This window comes from Camelus ferus, chromosome 11 (assembly GCF_009834535.1).
Source record: "Camelus ferus isolate YT-003-E chromosome 11, BCGSAC_Cfer_1.0, whole genome shotgun sequence".
Classification (NCBI taxonomy): domain Eukaryota; kingdom Metazoa; phylum Chordata; class Mammalia; order Artiodactyla; family Camelidae; genus Camelus; species Camelus ferus.
Window position 1 is genome coordinate 23,576,569 of NC_045706.1, and position 21,835 is coordinate 23,598,403.

General features: G+C 35.2%; 1 protein-coding gene across 1 annotated transcript in view; it reads left to right on the top strand.

The window, feature by feature from the left end:
- Positions 1-727: 727 nt before the first annotated feature.
- Positions 728-21,835, top strand: part of NT5C2 (5'-nucleotidase, cytosolic II) — a 78,932-nt gene continuing 57,824 nt past the window's right edge. Inside the window, exons 1-2 of the mRNA XM_032491019.1 lie at positions 728-764; positions 17,114-17,238. Of these exons, the coding sequence (XP_032346910.1) occupies positions 17,138-17,238 (101 nt within the window). The 5' untranslated portion in view covers positions 728-764; positions 17,114-17,137. The remainder of the gene's footprint in view (positions 765-17,113; positions 17,239-21,835) is intronic.

Here is a 21,835-nt window from a genome sequence, read left to right on the forward strand (position 1 = left end):
CTTTCAGACTCAAGTTGATGGTAAATAACCAACATTTATTGAGTGTTAAGTGCCAGGACTGTGCCGAGGACCTTCCATTATCTTATTTCATCCTGGCGACACCCTATGATGTAGGTACTATTATTCTCTACCCAAGTATCAAATATGAGGGAACTGGGTATGATGAGGTCAGGTAACTCTCCCTGACACAAGATGACACAATTTGTAAGTAGTGGAACTGGGATTCGAACCATTTTTGAAAAACTCCAAAGCCGACACTTTTAGTCATCATTGGGATTCAAGCGTGGGGATTCAAGCGTGGTATGGGAGTCTGGATCAGAGGGTTTTTGAGGTCCGTTCGACTGGAAGACTTTGTGACTGGGAAAATGGATGTTCCCACCCGCCTAAGGGAAAGCGTTGGAGTGTTAGAGAGGTATTCCAGGGCCCTGCAGAAGGCCCAGGGCTGGAGACTTTAAGGACATGGAAGAGTTGTCAGCGTGCATCACCTCACAGCTCAGCAGCAAGCGATACTCTGTCGTTTGAAGATTCCCAGACCTGCACAAGAGACCAGGGCTCAGGTCCTCATGATGCTCCACTCCAGCAGCGCGGCCAGGGAGCGTCGTGGCGGCTGGGTTCTGCGGCGGAGCCGGGGGTCGGAACAGCGCTCCGGTCCCTGGCCGGGCGTGAGCCGGTTGGGCGGCGCCAGGGAGGCGGGGGCGGAGAGGGCGCGCGCCTAGGCGGCTGCGGCAGTTGCGCGCTGGGGTTGCTGCCGAGCGGTGAGGCTGGTGAGTGTGGCGGGACCTGGGGGCGGGAGGGAAGGAGAGGGAAGGCGAGGGAGGAAGGGAGGGTGCGCGGCCGAGCGCGCGACCTGGGCTTGGGGACTTTGCCCCTCACCCGGCCTCTGCGCCCCTCAGGCCCCTCTCGGTCCGAACGCCCGCCTGCGCGCCGGCGACCCCCGCACCAGCGTCTCCGCAGGCCCCCAGCCCCAGGTCGCCCCCTCTTCGGAGTAGCCCCTTCCTCCGCGCGGCGGCGACGCTCCCAGCCCCACGTCACGCTCGCGCCATTGTTTCCCGGTCGTCGGCTCCCTGGGACCCGCCTGACCCTCGGAGCGCGGCCCTTGGCCTTCGCAGCCAGCCTCGCCGCGTTCCGGCCGGTTGCCCTCACGCTCCCGGCTTTTCTCTCACACTGGTGGCAGCCCCCATCCCGCCTCTGGCAGGCACCCCTTTAGTCAGTTCTTCTTTTTTCCGGCCGACGCCGGGCTCCTCCCGTCCACACCTTAAGCCTGCTTTTCCGCCTTTATGGGCTTCCCGCCCCCTGCGTGTTCCCGGTGGACCCCGACGAACTCGCGGGCAGCTGTGGTAGGATGCGAGGTTGACGGTGTTGTAGCAAGAACCGCAGGAAATTGCAAACTGATTGCCTGCATGCCAGTTGTGTCGTTTGCAGCACTTCCTGGAAGGCTTACATCGAATTGCAAGGCGCCGTAAAAAAAAACCAAAAAAACAAACAAACAAAAAAACCGTGCTGGCCATTTTCCAATGGCTCCCAAGTCAGGGGCCAACTGTCCAGTGGCAGTCTATTTTTCTCCCTTTCCTGGGGATCCCTGAAGCTGGCGAGAGCCGAGGTTGATTGCAGATCTGAGGCCTAAACCATTAGTTGTCAGCGTGACGTATAAAGGGGTTTGACTCCGGTAGGCCCCAGTTTTTACAGGCAGTGGGTAGAGCTGGGTGTAAGATGCAGTTTCCCTTGCTGTCAGCTTTGGGCTGTTATTTTGAGGATGCATTGTAAGTGCGGCGCTCTGCAGTGACTAGTCACCATTATAGGTTTGTGTCTCTGTGTGTACGCGCGTGTGTGTGTCCGGGTGCGGAGAGGTTCTTGGTTGAACTGGACTTGTCTCACAATGTCTATACACTGTTCCTTTTGCCTCTTAAGGCAGCGGATGCAAACTCTGCTAACTGTAATGTGAAACTGTGCCGTTTACTGTGGAAACTTAATGTTATTGAGATCTTTTTAGATATTTACCACATTTTTCAACAATGGTTAGAACTTACCCAGATAGACATCCAGGTCGGAAGAGATTAAATTCAAGTAGGCACAGCTAGTTAGCAATTAAAAGCAGAACTCCACATGCTGGGCTGATGCAAACGCACACAGACTTTATTTCTGAAATGCATTTCTACTGCAGTATAAGCCACTGCATTTCAGTAGTATAGATTGCTGCATTACGCTCATCAACCCAGAATTTAGACTTAAGAATTTAATGATCAAGTAATCTGTAAAGTAAGAAGGCAGAAAGAGATGTTCTGCAAGGGGTCATTCAGTTCTAAGATTTGATTCCATCGTATGAAAATTTACAATCAGCTACAAGTTTCCAAAAGTTTATAATTGTAGGAAGATTTACATAGAAATTTACTTACGGTATCTGCAAGCCTTCCGAATATCAGGTATATTTTCCTAAACAAAGTCAAATTACAGTGGAATGTTAGAAGGAATGTTCATCTGTCTCTAGGCTATTTCTGCTGTTTAATGGGGGATAGAAAGGAGCACACAAAACGTGTTTTGTTTTGTTTTTTAAAGTACACCTTTTTATTGCTTATCTCTTTTACCAGAAGGCTTAAATTCAATAGTTAAAAAAAAAAAAAAAGAACCAACTTTATCGTGTTATTTAATTTAATTTATTTTTTTTGTCTCTGACATGCCTTTATTGCGGAGGAGTACACAGGAGATAATGGCGACCTATCATTTATGATTATGCTCTTTTCGAGTTCTTACGTAAATATAATTTTTATGTGGTAATAATTGCTGTGTACGTATTTAAAATTTTGAACTTACCCATATTTCGGGGATGCCCATGTATCTAGAGAATGCATCTACTTTTCATATGTCGAGGCTCTGTAACATGTTTTTATGCCCAGTAGTCAACAATGCCTGGCATACAGGCTCTCAGTAGTTTTTTGTTGAGTGAATGTAGTATTTTGAGCTTCTTAGACTACATCTCCAAACACAAAATGTTAACTATCACAGGGCATGTGTTAAATGACATGTAAGCAGTCAATACAAAGATAATGTGATTCAGGAGACGGCACCACTTATGTTTAAGGGCCTGAGTTCAAAAGTTTTGAGTCTGAGACCTGACTTGCCACTCACCGTCCATGCAGCCTTGGAGAACTCAGCCTTAGAGAGCCTCACTCAGTTTCTCTCACCATGAAAAAGGGAAAAATAGAACAAATTTCACAGAGTTGTGTGGGCAGAATGGGATAATTCCATTGAAGCAATACTGGCACACATTTAATTCTGTATAAATATAAGCTATCTTTTTGGTTCACAGTGGAGAGATTACGGTAGGTTGGTGCTATCAGGGAAAGTCTTATAGAGAAGGTGACTTGAGTGAGAGTATGGAGAAGATACCAAAGTGGATATATTAAGAGTTTAGTGAGTAGATTGTTCTCACTGAAAGGGTTTGGTAGAGTGATAGAGACAAAGCTGGAGAGAGAAATTCTGGGAAATTCTGGTAAGCTCTTTACAAGATACGCTGCATGCATAGAGCAGAATTAAGAGCCCTTTTTTATGAGTAGCTGATGTTCGTTTTGTTTGCTTTTTAGGTTCAGGCCTGAAAAGTTATTAATTTTAAGGAAATTGGTACCAAATTGTTATGCAGTGTTTAGGTCCTTGTCATTTGGCACAGTACATCTTATATGACTTTTAACCATTTGAAATTTGATTGTGTTGTATGATTTGTTACCAAAGTTTGCACTGGCTGTTTTTTCTTTCCTTTTTTTGTGGAAAACAACTTTAGCAGCAAACAAACAAACAAAAACAGCAAAATTGCCAGCAGAGCAGCAAAGCTGCTCCCTTATTCGGCAGAATACACAGAGGAACAAATTTGATTTGGAGAGTCTTGAACTATTTGTTCCTACCTTTTGTGTGTTTCTTTTGGTTGGGTAGCATTATCAATAGTGTGACGTAGAAACATCTGGTATGTTGCTTGGAAAGGGAAGACTGAAGTCTGGTGCCTGAAGTTTAATGGCTAAAAATAAATATGTAAAAAATACAATATAGAACATACGTATCAGTAAGTTTGTTGAATACAGTAAGTCCTATCCCGTATGCGGGTGCAGAACAGGGGGGAAGAACGTGGGGGTGACTGTAGGGCGCCATTTTACCCACTGGACTTGAGCATCCGGGGATTTTGGTATCTGCGAGGGCAGTGGGGTGGTGGTCCCAGGACCAACCCCGGCGGATACCGAGGGACCGCTGCTGTATACGTACGTTTCCGTCTAAAATGGCCAGTAATGTTTTTGTTTTTAACAGTCCTTGGTTCAGTTTAATGGGATTTCTTTAATGTTTTAGTTTAAATTTATTTAAAAACATGAAATGTTTCAAGCACACAGAAAATACAGTAATGGTCACCTTAGTTATAGACAATAATATTTACTTTTGTGGGTTTTCTTTTTCTTTTTTTTTCCATTTCCTAGTTGTGTAGTGCCTTTCTCTTTTCACTACGTTATATTTTTCAAAGAGATAAAATTACAGATACAGTTGAGACCTATATAAATCCTTGCTGGTCCTATTCCCCTCTCTTGCCCTCTCATGAATTCAGTAGTTATTATATACTGTAGTAAAAATATAATGGGAATGATAATCCATATAAGTGCATATACTCTTGTTTAATGTATTATGCACATGATTCTGCAACTTGTCTTTTTATTCAACATCGTTTTTATTTTTTAAGATATGATGGTTTTATGATAAAGCATCGATTAAAGAAGCTCATAGGAAGATTTTTGGGGGAGTACATTTAACTTCTTGTCTTGCCTGTGTTTCTAAATCTATCCCAATATAGGGGCTATTTTTTTAAATCGAGGTAACATATATTTATAACATGATACAAGTTTCACGGGTACAACATAACATTTCTACTTCTGTATACCCTCTGCTCACCATCAATAGTTTGGTTTCCACCCATCACCATACAGTTGATCCTCTTTACCCATTTTGCCCTCACCCCACCACTCCCCTTCTTGTCACTACTACTCTGTTTTCTCTGCAGTTTTATTTGGTTTGGTTTGTTCATTTATTTATTGTCTGCTTTTTATCGTCCACAGATGAGTGAAATCATATTGTTTTTGTCTTTCTTTGACTTATTTCCCTTATCTTAATATTCTTAACGTCCATCCATGTTGTTGCAGATGGCAGGATTTCATCTTTTTTATTGCTTAGTAATATTCCATTGTGTGTATGTCTACACACCACCCCCCCACGCACACACATCTTTTTATCTGTTGATGGGCACTTAGGTTGTTTCCATTCTTGGCTATTGTAAATAATGCTGGGATGAACATAGGGTTGCATGTGTCTTTTTTTAGATGAGTGTTTTAATGTTATTTGGATAAATATCCAGAATTGGGATAGTTGGATCATATGATAGTTCTGTTCTTAATTTTTTGAGGAATGTCTGTGCTCTCTTTCATAGTGGGTCTAATTTATATTCCCACCAACAGTGTATGAGGGTTCCCTTCTCTCCACATCCTCACCAACATTTGTTATTTCTGGTTTTTTGTTGTTGTTGTTGTTTTTTAAGTAATAGCCATTTTGTCAGGTGAGAGGTGATATCTCATTGTGATTTTGATTTGCATTTCCCTTTTAAGTAGTGATGCTTACCATTATTTTTATATGTATCCATGTTAGATATATCTTTAGTTCATTTATTTTAATTGGTCTGTACTGTTGATTTATATGAATAAACCAGTTTGTTTATGAATGTTTAGGTGTTTCTGACTTTTTTGCTCTTTCTGACTTTTTTACAATCAACAGTGCTGTAATAAACATTTTTGTCATCTTGTTTACATTTGTGAGAGAGAATTCTAAGCCTAGGGAATTCTTAGGTTGTAGGCTATGAGATTCTTTACCTTTATTAGATAAATCTGAATTATTTTCCAAAATACTAAATACAAAGTACCCATCAGCAGGTTGTGAGAGTCCCCATTTTGCCATATCCTTAACAACATTGATATTGTCAGACTTTTAAATTTTAAAATCAAATTAAATTTCATTTTAATTTGCTTTTCCATTTATTGTAAGGATTACTCCATTTACATCCATTTATTGTAAGGTTTTCTTTTCTGTAAATTGCTATTTATATCCTTCATTCTTTTTTCCTGTTGGCTTATTTGCTTTTCCGTCATTAGTTTGTAGCTTTCTTTATCTCTGTACTAATTCTCTCTTAGTTTTGCTATTGCAAATATTTTTTCAGTGTTTGGTTTCTCTTTACTTTTTGCTGTGCATAAATTTTACATTTTTATTCCAACTTTTTATTTGAAAAATTTCAGTCCTACAGAAAAGTGCATTGATAGTTCGATGAAAAACACTTACATATTCATCTGGATTCACCAATAGTTAACATTTTGCCACATTTACTTTTTTATTTCATATATACATGTTTTTCTTCAACTATTTAAAAGTAAGTTGCAGACATCATGACACTTCACCTATCAAAAGATACTTGAATGTTCTAATAACAAGGATGTCCTACAAAACTGCAGTAGTCATCACATTTAATATGAATGTAACATTATTATCTAATATACAATACATATTAAACAAATTTCTCACTTGTCCCAATAATGATGTATATAGCTATTCTCCAACCCTACACCTTGTCCAGTATCTAGTTAAAGATTATGAATTACATTTAGTTGCCTTGTCTCTTTAGTTACTTTTAATCCATAGCAGGTCCCCAGATTTTTGTTTGTTTTCATAATATTGATAAATTTGAAGAGTCCAGGTCAGTTGTTTTGTCAAATGTCCTTCAGTTTGGACTTGTCCGACCATTTCCTTGTGTTTAAATTCAGACTAAATGTTTTTTGGTAGGAATAAGATTTAAATTTTAGCATAGTCAAATTTGCCTCTTTTCTTTTGTAGTTTGTGTTAAGTGGTTTTGCTTTTTTTTTTCTAAAAGTTACGTGGTTTTGCTTTTTTTTTTTCATATATTTAGTTTATAGATACTGTTTATATTTCCTGCTTAGTCTGCCTTTAATATAGTGTTCAGTTATTATTTTTGTCACACTTTTTTTTTCTACCATCGTATTTGTCATAAAATTACTTGGACAGCTTTTGTTATGTTCTAAATTTGGGCCAGAATATCAAAGAAGGTGAAAATTTTGAGTTATCTGAACAAGCTAAACGTGTAGAGGTTGAAACAGCTCAGGAATTCTGTATCAAAACTGTAAAAGTTTTAAGGTAATTTGTAAGAATTTAACTGGTATCATGCTGTGAATAAGACCAAAATGTAACTTAAGAGAATAAACATTGGAATCTTTCACAAATTTGAAATCGCTAAATGCCATATTTTTAGCCTTGAATTGTTTACTTTTGCAGTAGGTTTGATGAGATAATCCTATGTGGAACTAAAAGAAACCTATAGATAGTATATTAGGATACATAGATTGATATGAGAAAGGCGTGTGAAATTGTGTAGCCTTTGGCACTTAATGGCATTCTGAAGTTTTGACTGTAAAAGTAGAAACCTATTACAGCGTTCCTCCAAACACAGAGTACTGCATTGTGCAGAGGCCACTGCGTTGTGTAGAGGCCACAAGTATTAAACACTGTGGGCTCTAATATTATAAATAGTAATTTATTAGCACTGTGTCAGCCCCTGTTCTTAGCACTTTGCATTTATTAATGCATTAAATACTTGTTCCAATTGTGGCCATTTTGGAGTAGAAGAAATTGAAGTGATTGTATAATTTGCTCAGTCATACACCTAATTCATTATGGAACCAGGTTTTGAACTTTGTGTGGCTCCCAAATCTGCACTCTTCAGTACAAGTATAATTCTGTGACCTTGGTCAGATTATTTAAATTCTCTATGCTGTTTTCTTCTTCGTATAATGAAGATAACAGTACCTGTTTCATATGATTGTTGTGAGAAGTCAAGTAGATAAAATGTGTATAGAGCTTAGAATAATACATAAAAGAAGAGTGAGCTCTCAATAACTGTTAGCTATTATGTTAGCATTATTAAGGCACTGACTTACTCATATCTCTGAATTTTTACCAAGTAGGAAGACTAAGCCATGAATATGAATTTTTATACAAAAAATTAGAAATATCATGGTGATTATTTCTGCCTACCTGATTTTTATCTCTTTATTATTTTGGAAGAGAAAGGTAACAGCTAAAACAAAGTTGAATGGTGAGCCAGGAGCTTATTGATAAGAGAATGAGTTCTTTTTGAAATAAAGCAGAACTTTCTACCTGCCTTTTAATAGAATATTCAAGAATTATTACTAAAGGTGCAAAGTATTATATATTGGCTGAATGTAAAAATTGTTTGGCTCTGTTACCTTTATGCTTTTGAAAGACCTTAGAGGGAGTGTATAGCTAAAGTGGTAGAGTACATGCTGAGATCCTGGGTTCAATCCCCAGTACCTCATCTCAAAATAAATAAGCCTAATTACCTCCCTCTCCACCAAAATAAAATAATTAAATAATATGATAAATGAAAGACTTTTTAATTATAAGACCTAGTTAATTATAGCAATGTTTTGAAGAAATATAAGTCATACAGTGTTTCTCCCCTTATTCACAGTTTCAGTTACCTGTAGTCAACCATGGTCTGAAAATATTAAATGGAAGATTCCAGAAATAAACAATTGATAAGTTTTAGATTGTGTGCCATTCTGAGTAGCGTTATGAAATCTTACAGTGTCCTGCCTGGGACCTCCAGCCATTGGCATCGTCATGTCTCAGTGATCCTGGATCTCCCAAAGCAGATTATGCTCCCTCTGACATATCATCAGGTCAGTAGTAGCCTAGCACTACGTCACAGTGCCTACGTCATTCACCTTACTTCATCGCAGTATGCAGGCATTTTGCCATCTCACGTGGTCAGAAAAAGAAGGGTAAATGTAGTAGAGTAAGATGTTTTGAGAGAGAGAGACCGCATTCACATAACTACTCTTACAGTGTGTTGTAATTGTTTTATTATTAGTTATTGTTGTTAAGCTCGTATGTGCCTAATTTATAAATTAAACTGTATCAAAGGTATGTATGTAAAAGAAAAAAATAGTATATATAATAGTATATATAGGGTTCAGTACTACTTGCAGTTTCAGGCATCTACTGGGGGTCTTGGAATGTATTCCCCTGGGATGAGGGGGACCTCTTTACTACATATTATCAAGCCCAATTATTTAAAATGTTTTCTTTACATGCTCTCTTGTTCCTTTGTGTCAAAAACCGTGTTATTTTTGAAGATCTGGTATTACTCAAAACATTGAGTTGGAAGCAGCCTTGCAGATGTAGAACAAATACAGCATTCTGTGTGATATGGAAGAGGTAATGGAATTCTAGGAGTAGCAGCAGCAAAATGTTCAGGAGAATGTAATAAAATTCATGTCTTTTTTGTATATTTTTGGAACTTGAGGAACATATGAGATAAATTCATATTTTCCAGTTACAGTTTCAGACTAGAGAGTAGAGCATGCTGTTGCTTGAAGAAGAAAAACAAACTGTCCAGGCAACAGGTACTACATTTCTTATCTGACAAGATCTCTTCTCGGTTTTGTTATTTTCCATCAGAGAACAAGAAACCTTTTGTTCCGAGGCCTGGTGTTGAAAGCGCAAAATATTACATTAATCAGGCCAAGAATCTTTTGCGTTTCTGAACCAAGAGTAAGATTCCATGAAGATTTATTTAGAGCCGTAAAGGAAACTAGTGCAATAATATTCTTGCATTTTCAGGCTTACAGAAAAATTAGCTTCGGAAAAACAAAGAGCTCCAAGTGTAGAGGTTTAGGAGTTTATTTCTGCCTGTATGTGTCAAGACTGCTGTTCAGGGAACGGGGGATACAGCAGCGAACAAAACAAGTCTCACCCTTATGGAACTTACATTTTAGAGAAAAGGACTTGACAGTATGAAAACTGTCAAATAGTTTACGTCTGGAAGTGTAAATGTGCAAAAAAGAAAAATAAGGCAGGGTAAGAGGATAGGATAGCAAGTGTTAAGTGTGGATAGGTAAGTGTAATTTTATTAGTTGGAATTTGTTAGCCATCTGTATCTCTTGGTGTGCAAACTATGAATGTTGGCCTTTTACACAAAATTGATAGTACAACTTGGGGCAAATGATATGAAGAACTCGGAATGAAAATAAATGAACAAAAAGCTATTCCTCATGAATAATTTAAAAGATAAAAGTTAATGAAACATTTAACACAATTTACACATAACACACTTTTAAGGAGTTTTATATTTTGGGAAAATTGATATTCCTTCATCTTAAAATATTTTATTTATTATTACCTTCCACATATTACTTTTATGATTAGAAGGAACAAAGGTTACAAAAATACTTGTAAAGCTATATTTATTTCAAAGTGCTGTTCTTTGAGTTGGGGTGACGCTGTTAACGTAAATCACAGTGTCTATAGTTTTCAACACTATTATTAGATGAATTAATCTAAATTTGTATTTGACTTCCCTTGTTTTCCAGGGAATGTATTTGTAAGTAGGTTGGTTTGTGGTCTTGTTACAGGCGGTACACTTGACCGCAACATAACAATCTAACCAGCTAACTTACCACTATGCTTTTTTGGTTTTACTTGATCATCTGTCAAGGATTAGGGTTATCAGGGGCTATGTGTAAAATGTGCTTACTTAGTATGATACCAGGCATACAGATGGACGATACAGCTTTATGTTTTCTTTTTCCCTAAAGTAAACTAGTTTAATATGTGTAATATGCAGTTAAAGTTGTATTTATGAAAATAAATTTAAGGCTGGTGAGAAAATTTGAAGAAACCATTCAGAATTATCATTTCCATTCAAGTTTCAGAGCAGTGTTCATTAGAATGAGAATGGTTGATTACAAAACTTATGAATTCCTAGTTTTGTATTTAAAACACAAAATAAATTTCAATGAAGTTTAGTAAAACAGTGTGTTCATACTTACAGTTATAGTTACCCTGTTACCTATATTGACACACTTACTCCATTGAAAAATGAATATTTGGTTCAAACTGCCATGTGTATTAAACACTTTGCCTAATAGACCTGAGCTGCATACTGTGTTTAAGTGCTACTCATTTCTTTCCAAGTGAGCTACTGATTTGACCTGAAACAGACATTTAAAATGGCCTTGCTACCTAGGCTGCAGGTTGCTCACCAGGCTTATCCTGCAGCTTCAGTTACTCTTTACTTCCTGTTTTCAGCCGTTGCCTGGAGCTGTTGGGGCAGCTGGTTTCCCTTTCTTTGGGGGAGGGTGATGTTAGTGGTGAAGGGAATTATGCATGATTTGCCTATGAAATATTTTTAACATGTGAAACTAAAGTATTTTAGATGCTTAAGGGTTCATTTGGTGCTCTTCAGATACAACTACTTTGCAGGCTGGATATTTTATATTGAAACAAAGAACCGTTTCAATATAAACTGTACTATTAATGTTTGAAAGGAATTAAAATTAGAGCATTTTACTCAGTATTAGTCACTGCTGAACCTTACTGAAAAAACTGCTCTTAAGCTGGACACTGTAAATAGGTGACAAATGAAATGTTTACCTACTTACTGGGAACACTATCTGTTTCTCTCTCTCTCTTTTTTTTTTTTTTTTTTTGCCAGATTATAACCATCTATAATTTTATTGTCACTATGAAAAATAGTTAAACATTAGATAGACTTACTCTGTGGATAGAGTCCGAAAGTCTCATAGTAATACTAAGGTGTGTTGAATAAGATCATAGGAAAACTGTCAAATAAGGAACTTTTTGAAGATAATGACTTAAGAAAATGTCACCTCACTCCTTTACCTCACATAACTATATAGAGTTCGTGGCAGATTTTATTTGATATTAGTGGTAATATAGTTACTTAATCATTTATGTTTGCATTTTTAGTTGAATAAAGTTTTGTTTTACCTTTGCTGAGCCTCTGTTAACTTGAATTTTTAAAATAAAATGTATTTTGTTTAATCCATGTGTGATCCAAGAAAGTGCTTTGAAGTTTTCCTACAGCTTCTAGAAAGTCATTTTAAAAAAAATATGTAGGGGAAATCTTTTCTTACTCTAATTACTACCTCTAAGTTGTAAGGAAAGAGGGAAAAAAGCCCAAGTTTTTAAAAACAGCTTTATTGAGGTATAAATACATCTAACACAGTGTACATATTTAGAAGGTATAGTCAGTTTTGCCATATACAACTGTGAAACAGTCACCTTAATCAGGGTAATGAACCTCCTCCCCTCGCCGCCCTAGTTTCCTTGGGCCCTTCCCCGCCTCGCTCCTCCATTTTAGACAACCACTGATCTGCTTTCTGTCACTGTAGATTAGTTGGCATTTTCTAGGACTTTTTATAAATGGAATTATATAGTGTGCATTTTTTTGGTCTGCTCTCACTCAGTCTAATTTTAAGATTTATTCATGTTGTATATCAATAGTTCATTCCTTTCTATTGCTTAATAAATTCTATTGTACTGATGTACCACAGTATGTATCCATTCACCTGTTCATAGGCATTTGGTATATTTTCAGTTTCTGGCTATTGCAGACAAAGTTGCTATGAATATTCATGTACAAGTCTTCATATGGATATATGCTTTCATTTCTCTTGAGTAATTACTTGGGAGTAGAAAGATTGGGACACAGAATAAATAAGCGTTTAACTTTTAAGGAAATAACAAAGTTTTCCTATTGTGTTTCTGCCATTTTTATATTCTCACCAGCAGTGTGCATTAGAGTTCTGGTTGCTCTATACCCTCACCAAATTTGGCGTGGTCAGTCTTTTTTTTTAACTTTTTATTTATTTTTTTTTCTGGGGGAGGTGAGGTCATTAGGTCTGTTTATTTATTATAAGTTTTTTTTTTTTTTTTTTAATGGAGGTACCGGGGATTGAACCCAGGATCTCATGCATACTAAGCATGTGCTCTACCCCTTGAGCTATACCCTCCCCTGGCATGGTCAGTCTTAATTTTAAACATTCTAATAGGCATGTAGTGGAATTTCATTACGGTTGTAATTTGCATTTCCCTGATGATAACTGATGCTGAGCATCATGTCATGTGCTTATTTGCCATCTATGTATCTTTCTGCTTTGTTTTTTGCCATCTATATATCTTTTCTGATGAAGCGTCTGTTCAAATATTTTGCCTATATTTTAATATTTGGATTGTTTGTCTTACTGCATTTTGAGAGCTCTTTATATGTTTTGTATACAAGTTCCTCTATCAAATGTGTGATTTGCAGGTATTTTCCTCTAGGCCATAGCTTATCTCTGCCTTTTCCCCCAGAGAGAGAGAAAACATTTTAATGGAAAGACAATATGAAAATACAATTTTGTTTTGTTTTGTTTATAGTCCTGTGTTAGCCATGAAAAGGGACCTTTAATAAGTTGAGTATGCAAATAAGATTGAAAAGACAATATTTAAACTTCCTAAGAGAATAAAATATTTTAAAATATTTTGCATCATTCATATATATGTAAACCATAATGTGCAAAACAGGTTAACATGGCTTGTAATGCTAACCTAGTAGTAAGTTGATTGTTCTGTTTTATATATCATCCCCTCACTTTACTGAGGTCTCTGAACAAATAATATCTTCTTATAGAGACATTCTAAGGTGTTCCTGTCTACAGTATGACCATTGTCATTCTTTATTTCTTCATCTTATTTATTTCACTTGTACCACATACTGCTTATCAGCACCTGACACAGTATTTTATATTTGGTTACTGTCTGACTCCTCCACTGAGATGTAAGCTCCACAAGGTTGAAAGTTTTTCTCTTTTGTTGTAGCTTGTCTTTTCTTTTCCTTAATGGTGTCTTTTGAAGAGCAAAAGTTTTAAACTTTGGTAGAATCTAATTTCAACTTTTTTTCTTTTAGCCATTGTACTTTAGGTTTTGAAACTAGAAAATTTTGACTAACCACAGCTCACAAAGATTTTCTCTTATGTTTTCTTCTAGAAGTTTTATAGTCTTAGATTTTACATTTAGGTCAGTGGTTCATTTTGAATTAATTTTTGTATATGCTGAAAGATGCCTGATTGTACTGACTAGGATAGAACCTCCAGTACAATATTGAGTAGAAGTGGTGAGATCACTGATCTTAGGGGGAAAACATTCAGACTTTCACCTTTTTAGTTTAACGTTAGCTGTAAGTTTTTGGTAGGTGCACTCTACCACTAATGTGTTTTAGTTTGGATAGTTTCTGTTGCAATGTCTTCAGGTTTGCTAATGTTTTCCTTAATGTCTAATCTGCTGTTGATCCTATCCAGCATATTATTCATCTCAGATATGATAGTTGTCATTTCTAGATGTTTGATTTGGGTTTTCTTTTTTAGTTTTTCGTGCCTGTACTTAACATTTTCAGCATTCTAGTTTTTTGAACATATGAAATATATTCAATTATAAATTATGTATTGAATGATGTATTATTTGAATTACATACTATATATTGAATTTTGTGCAGTTATAACTTTAGAGCTTTTGAGTATTAATTCCACCATCTACGTCATTTATGAGGTTTGCTTCAGTTGATTTTCTCCTCGTTAGGGATCATATTTTCCTGTTTCTTGGTTGCTAATTTTTTATTGGATGCCAGACATCATAAATCTTACTTAGTTGGGTACTTGTTATTTTTCTTTTACTATGTATATTTTTCTTTCTTTCTTCCTTCCTTTCCTTTTTTTTTTTTTTTTTTTTTTTTGATATGGTTAAGTTACTTGGAAGCAGTTTTATGCTTTCAGGTCTTTCTTTTGACTGCTGGGCAGGACCAAAGCAATATTCAGTCTAGATAATTTTGCCTTACTGCAGACACAAAACCCTTCTAACTGCTCTACTTAATACTGTGTAAATTATTGTGTTTTCCATTCTGGCTAATTGGGGCAGCAACCATTCCCAGCCTGTGTGAGCTTCAGAGGTTGTTCCCTCAAAACCCTTTGGCTGGTTCTTTTTCAGGCCTCTGCTGGTTTCCTCGCTCAGCCTCTTCTGTGCTAATCAACATGCAGATGAAAATTAGAGGTTTCACCTTCCACAGATCTTAATTTCCTAAAATAAAAAGAAATGCTTTTGTGAATACTGTTAGAGATTTTTAAAAGTTGAAATTCACTTAAGGCCTTAATAAATTTTATTTCCTTTGTTTTACTATGTGGACTATAAATATAAACTGCGGAACATGTGGAACTCAAGTTGAAGTCTTTCTTTAATGGCATGACTATTCTGATTTTCTTAATGCATTACAGAGTACAAATTCATTTTTAAGTCTTAAACTTATATAAGATATAGTCATGATCCTTCCTCCAGCCCCCATTTTCCCTCCAAAATCCTTGAAGTTCCATTGTAGTTCTCTACTTTCAAATTTTCTCCCTTTTTTTGGTCCATAAAATAGTCTGGATTTGCTATATGGTTTTTTTTAAAATTAAAAACTCTCATAGTATATGTAGATTCAGTTATAATTGTCTAGCAGATAACATCTCTGAAGTTAATTTTATATTTTAGTATGATTTTCACTGGAGTTTTTTTGCCAGTATTTTGGTTCTATAAACAGTCTTTGGAAATCTTGATTACTTCAAAAACATTACAGATCTAAATATATATCCAAAACAATTGAAAACTGGTACTCAAGTAAATACATTGTTCAAATATGTTTATAGCAGCACTATGCACGGTAGCCAAAAGGTGGAAATAGTCCAAATGTCCATCAATGGATGAGTGGATAAACAAACCGGTACATACATACAGTAGAATATTTATTACTCAGCTGTAAAAAGGAAGGAAGTATCTGAAGCATAGTACAACATGGATTAAACTAGAAAACGTGTTAAATGAAAGAAGCCCATCACAGAAAGTCACATGTTACATGACTCTGTTTATATGAAATATCCAGAGTAGATAAACCCAAAGAGACAGAATTAGAATTGGTGGTTGCCAGGGGGCGGGGGAAATGGGGAGAAACTGCTTAATGAATAAGGGGTTTTACTTTGATTTTTTTTTATTGAGTTATAGTCAGTTTATAATGTTGTGTCAATTTCCAGTGTAGAGCACAATTTTTCAGTTATACGTGAACGTATATATATTCATTGTCGCATTCTTTTTCACTGTGAGCTACCACAAGATCTTGTGTATATTTCCCTGTGATACACAGTATAATCTTGTTTATCTATTCTACATATGCCTGTCAGTATCTACAAATTTGAGGGGTTTTACTTTGAAGTGACGGAAGTATTTCAGAACTAGATAGAGGTAGTGGTTACACAATGTTACGAATGTACTAAATGCCATTGACTTATTTGTTTTAAAATGTTTACTATTCTTCTGTAAATTTTACCTCAAATTATTTAAAAAGCTACAACTATGGTTTATTTAAAAATTGACTTAATGTCATAAACAATGTTAACATTTTCAAAATTGGACAGAAGTTAGAATGTAGATGTTTGGTGGTGTTGGTATTTTAATAAAATGTTAAAAAACTTGACTCTAAAAGGTTATTTTTCATCTTTATTTAAAACTGTTTGCAGATGAAAACTTCAAAAATTGAAGTGAAACTTAGAATAGTGCCTATAGTTACTTTCAGTAAAGACACTTAGCTGCTCACCTTGTTTTAGTTGTTTAATGAGATGAAATGTTTTAGTTTATTTCTTCTTTAGTTTAATCTTTAACACCAGCTGAAAGATAATTTATCATAGAAATATATAAAAGCATGATATAATTAGAAATCAGACATTCATTACATACATTTGTATTAACATTGACTGAGCTTAGTATGTTTATTAGAATTAAAATGTTGCTTACTTAACATATTTTGGAATATATATTAACTGAAAATTGTATGTTTTTACAAGTCTATGGTCTCAGTCCCTTTCTTAGAATTTAGGATTAAGGTTAGTTATTATTAGCAGTCATGCTTAATTATTTGGAAGTGGTATGTATGATTTTTCTGGATAAAAATTACTATATGAAATTACTTTCCTGAATTTACATAGTTTAGAAGTATTGGTATAATTTTTCAATACTTCCATATTCAATATATTTAAATAGATAATTATATCAGGCAATTTGCAAACTAGAGTTTTACTAATTTAAAAAAAATCTGATATAAATATAGATGCCAGCATTAATCTGTTAAATTACTTATTTTCTTTTCTAGAACTGAGCATACAATTAAAATAAAATGACAACCTCCTGGAGTGATCGGTTACAAAATGCAGCAGATATGCCTGCTAACATGGATAAACATGCCCTGAAAAAGTATCGGCGAGAAGCCTATCATCGGTAAGTGTTTTGCCTGTTTAATCCTCAAAACAACTGTGTAAAGTGGGCACATATCTTCATTTTACAAGTGATAAAATTAATGTACAGAGCAGTTACATAATTTACTTTAGATCACATAGCTAGTTCAGGCTTCAAACCCCATTCCGAAGTCCAGACTTTTAATTGCTAGTTCCACACTCCTGCTGCTGCTTTTTAAAGAAGATATCTTAGTGCTTCTTATGTCTACTAATAAAAATCCTTAAGAGCAGAAAGTCTTCAGCTGCTTGAAAATTGTGCCTTAGTTATTAAGAATGCAGTTCTAATTGCCATTTACCACAAACTGATTATAGTTTTTAAATAGATTTTTAGGATTGTGCCTACTGATTACTGTGTTAGATTGAATGTTGGTAACTCTGGGTATTAACAGTGTTTTCTCATATTGATTTAAGACTTTAAAATTTTCTCGAAATCATTTTTCCATTAAAAGTTTTAATGTAAGTTTTTTCAATTTATTTGGTACTTTTAATGGATTCAATTAAATGGCTCCTTCTACCTAAATTTTAAGTAGCTGAGATGCTTGGAAATAGGTGCTGCATTTAGGAATCATTTGTTTTTAGACAAATCAGAAATTTCTATTTATAGGAAAGAAAGGTCTGGGCCCTGCTAGAACTCTCTCTGCTTCCATCCTGGGAAAGCCAGGAGTAAGTAGAAATGCTGATATACTGGTACTGCTAAAAAGTTGCATGGGAACTCCAGGAAGTCTACCACAACTCATAATTACTCATTTGTTTCTGGGATGGTTAAACTAGTTTATACAGATAAATTTTTATAAGCAAACAAAGAAAATTCTGATTCTGTTTTTCTCTGTGTAAGAAAGCTAGGTCAGAATTGAGTAACATTTTAGTGATTTAGTAAGCATGATATTTTGAAGAAAATAGTTACTTGATATTAAAATGTTTTGAAAGTTAATTATTGTATCAGTAGTTTTTAAAGTAGGTTGGTGATTTTTGCCTGATGGCAGGTTACTAGATAGCATTTTCCCCAATTTGTTATTGTTTATGTTATAAAAATAACATAAGAACAAATATTATTATAAATACTACTTGTACTATAGAATAATATTTTGGAAACTATTATATCAAGAGAGAGTTCAAGATGAAAAATTAAAAATTGACTTCTAAAAGCAAAAAGCTTTATATTTAAATCATTTAATTCATAATATATACAAACTTTTGTCACTTTTAGGTGAAAACCACACCTTGCTGCTAACCTCTGTCACATACTTAGAAGGATGCAAAGGATGAACTCTGAATCTCACAAATTGTGCTAATTTTTGTACTCTGAGTTTAAAACATGAGTACTGTCTTTTCTAAAATACAGATCTTTTATTCTGCTTTTTCTTCTTGCTTGTTATGTTCACTAGGAACACTTGTTACTTCTACATTCTCGATTCAGTTTGGTCAGTTTGGTTTTATGTTCTCTTACCATCCAGAACAATTTCAAGTGTTTGTTGAATGGGTTGAAAAACTGATTCATACAGTGCAAACCATCCTTTCTCCTCAGTTTTCATTTAACACATATTTATATTTCACATAGTCCTGGAACTCAAATATATGACCTAAATTAAACACATGGGCTTACAACAAATCTTTAACTTGGCTATGTGGAATCTCCAAACTGTCCCACTATAAATGGTATACCCATTTACCTTGTTTTTGGCCTTCATAGATTTTGTTCGGTCGTTTAGTGGTACAGATCTATCAGAGAAAGAAAAATAAGCCATATTTATATTGGTAGTATACTTCAAGGAACTGAAACATTTTTATTGAACATTTGTACATAATTTTAATAATCAAAGTCCAAAATGCATACAACTGATCGACTTTAAAAATGAAAATGTCTAAGTTAAATATATTGTATGATTATGATGTAGCAAACCTAGGAACATGGTGAGGATGACAAAATACAAGATTATAAAACTGTCTCTGCCATTAGTTCTAAGCAGTGGAAAAGGAGTAAACAATTAGAGTCGGAAGAGCTGGGTTCAGGTTTTGTGATACTGAGATCCTGGGGAGGCCAGTTAGCCGCGTTGTGTGATGGTTTATCTTTAAAATGATGAGATTAACGCAGAAGATTTCTAAGATCTCTTCTTCCAATTTTAAAAATTCTGTGCTCAAGGGATATTTGTTGCTTGGAACTTAATAATTGCTAATCAGCAATTGCCTACTTGAGAGCTTAGGAGCCACACTACATGTTAGCGTTTTTAATCAACAATCCTCAAGTGAAAACAAGTTAAGTGTTTATGGGATAAACTCCCAATCACTTACCCAGCAGGTCATGATTTCAACCTTCATGGGAATTCTCTGGTGAATGTGTTTATATGAAGGAAACAAAGTATTTCATAACAAATTGATTCATTTCTATTAAGCAGAAAAATCTGCTGACTATGTAGCATTTCTAGATTTTAGGTTGCCGCTATTCCTTAAACTTTGGAAAAGTAAAAACATATCAGGTTCCAATCAAGATATGAAGACTCAAAATCAGTGGGTACTAGTGATCCTCTGCAGTGTGTGAAACATGTTGCTAGATGTGAAATGGGAATTAAAATGTAAAACAAGAATTTTTATGCTTATCTGTATAAATAAAACATATAGCATAGGCATTTGGAGGAGATGAAATATATAGAGGTGTTTTATACTTTTCTGTTCAATTATTTGCATAGTCTTTATGTTCATAAAGTATACGTTTGGTTATAATGTAACATTTATCAGTGGAAATAAGGGCTAAAATTATGCAATGCAGAGAGATCATCTAAGGAAACATAAAGTGTCCTAATTGTACCTGGTATATCACAGCCTGAGCACACTCTGATTCATTTGGAATGGTATTTCCTGGAAGATTTTAGACGGGCTGGGCTCCTTACATTCTTCATATAGTAGAGTGTCGTCTGAAATAATTGAAACAAAAGAAAAAGCGTCTTAAGGTTTTGAATTTTTAGATCATTTAAAACTTTTTTCCCCTTTTTTCTATTGTGATAAAGTACACATGATATAAAATTTGCCATCTTAACTGTTTTCAAGTATACAGTTCAGTGATATTAAATACATTTACATTGTTGTGCAGTCATCACCACTATCCACCCCATAATTCTTTTCATCTTGAAAAATTGAAACCTTATACCTGTTGAGCAATAACTCCATTCTCCTCTCACCCCAGCCCTTGGCAACCAGTCACCATTATCTTTGTCTTGATGATTTTGACTACTCTAAATACCTCATTTAAATGGAATCATACAGTGTTTGTCTTTTTGTGAATGGCTTATTTCACTTAGCATGATGTCTTCAAGGTTCATCCATGTTGTAGCATATTGCAGAATTTCCTCCTAATATTAAAAAATAGGTTTTTGATTTCTTGCAGGTGTTAGTGTTAATTAAATTTTTAAATAGAAACCATTTAGAGGAAACTTATTTTAGTTTCCTAGTTAAGGCAGTTTGTAGAGTATTCTGTTTCCAAGGCTTTTTATAAAAGACATTTATTGGAGTTGATAATTTATTATTGGTTAAGTTAGGCAGACTATGTTAATCATTTATGATAACTTTACATTTTATATGATACTTTAGAATTCCCTTTTAGAAGCTAAATATTTTTAATTAAATAATATCTAACTTCCAGCTTTTTTTTTTTTTTTTGGCTTAATATTAGGCTTCTAAATTTCAACATGGTCATGTGTCATTATTAAGAAACTGGGCTTCAGAATGTATGATTTGTCTTCTATTTCCTTGTTATGGTTGTTGAGTCTCCTAGGTGGGGCTAATTATCAGGCCAAACCCTTCATTTGAATATGTTTAGCTATATGTTCAGAAGATAGGCTGAGCTGCTCAGATGTTATCGTGCCTTGAAGGAAGCAGTTTAGACGATTACCTCTGGAATAGTACCTTGTTTATCACCTAGAATCTGATAGTGATGAACACAGATCAGAATTTATATCTACCAGATCCAGGAATGGAGCAGTTAGAATTTTCATCTCCTCTCCCCATTGACAGTGCTCAGGATGCTGAAGTCAGGTATTTGCTTTTATCCTTTTAAAGTTTCAATGATTGTAGTATGAAGAATTTTTGTATTTTCTTTATGAACACAGCTTATGAATTCATTAGTGGTTTTTATCATGTTGAACTGAAATTTGATAAGTAATTGGGATTGTGAATTTTTGGTTATCCAATCTTTATTTTTAATTTAATTGTTTATTTTATTTATCTTTAAAATTTTGTTTGGGGAGGGTAATTAGGTTCATTTATTTGTATATTTTTTTAGTGGAGGTACTGGGGATTGAACTCAGGACCTCGTGTATGGTAGGCATGCACTCTTGCCACTGAACTGTACCCTCCCTCCTTGGTTATCCAGTCTTTTTCCTTATTTTGAAAGACATTGCAATCACTTTGTCTTTAAAGTTTTTTTGTATATTTATCTGAATTTTTTAATTGAAATTTTGGCCCTCAAAGTTATACCAGTGTTTATTTAAATCTGTTGAATAATAATTTACTCTCTAATCAAAATAAATTTATTATATATGTTTGAGTAGAAACTTTTGTGTATATATAGAACATTATTTTGTAATACC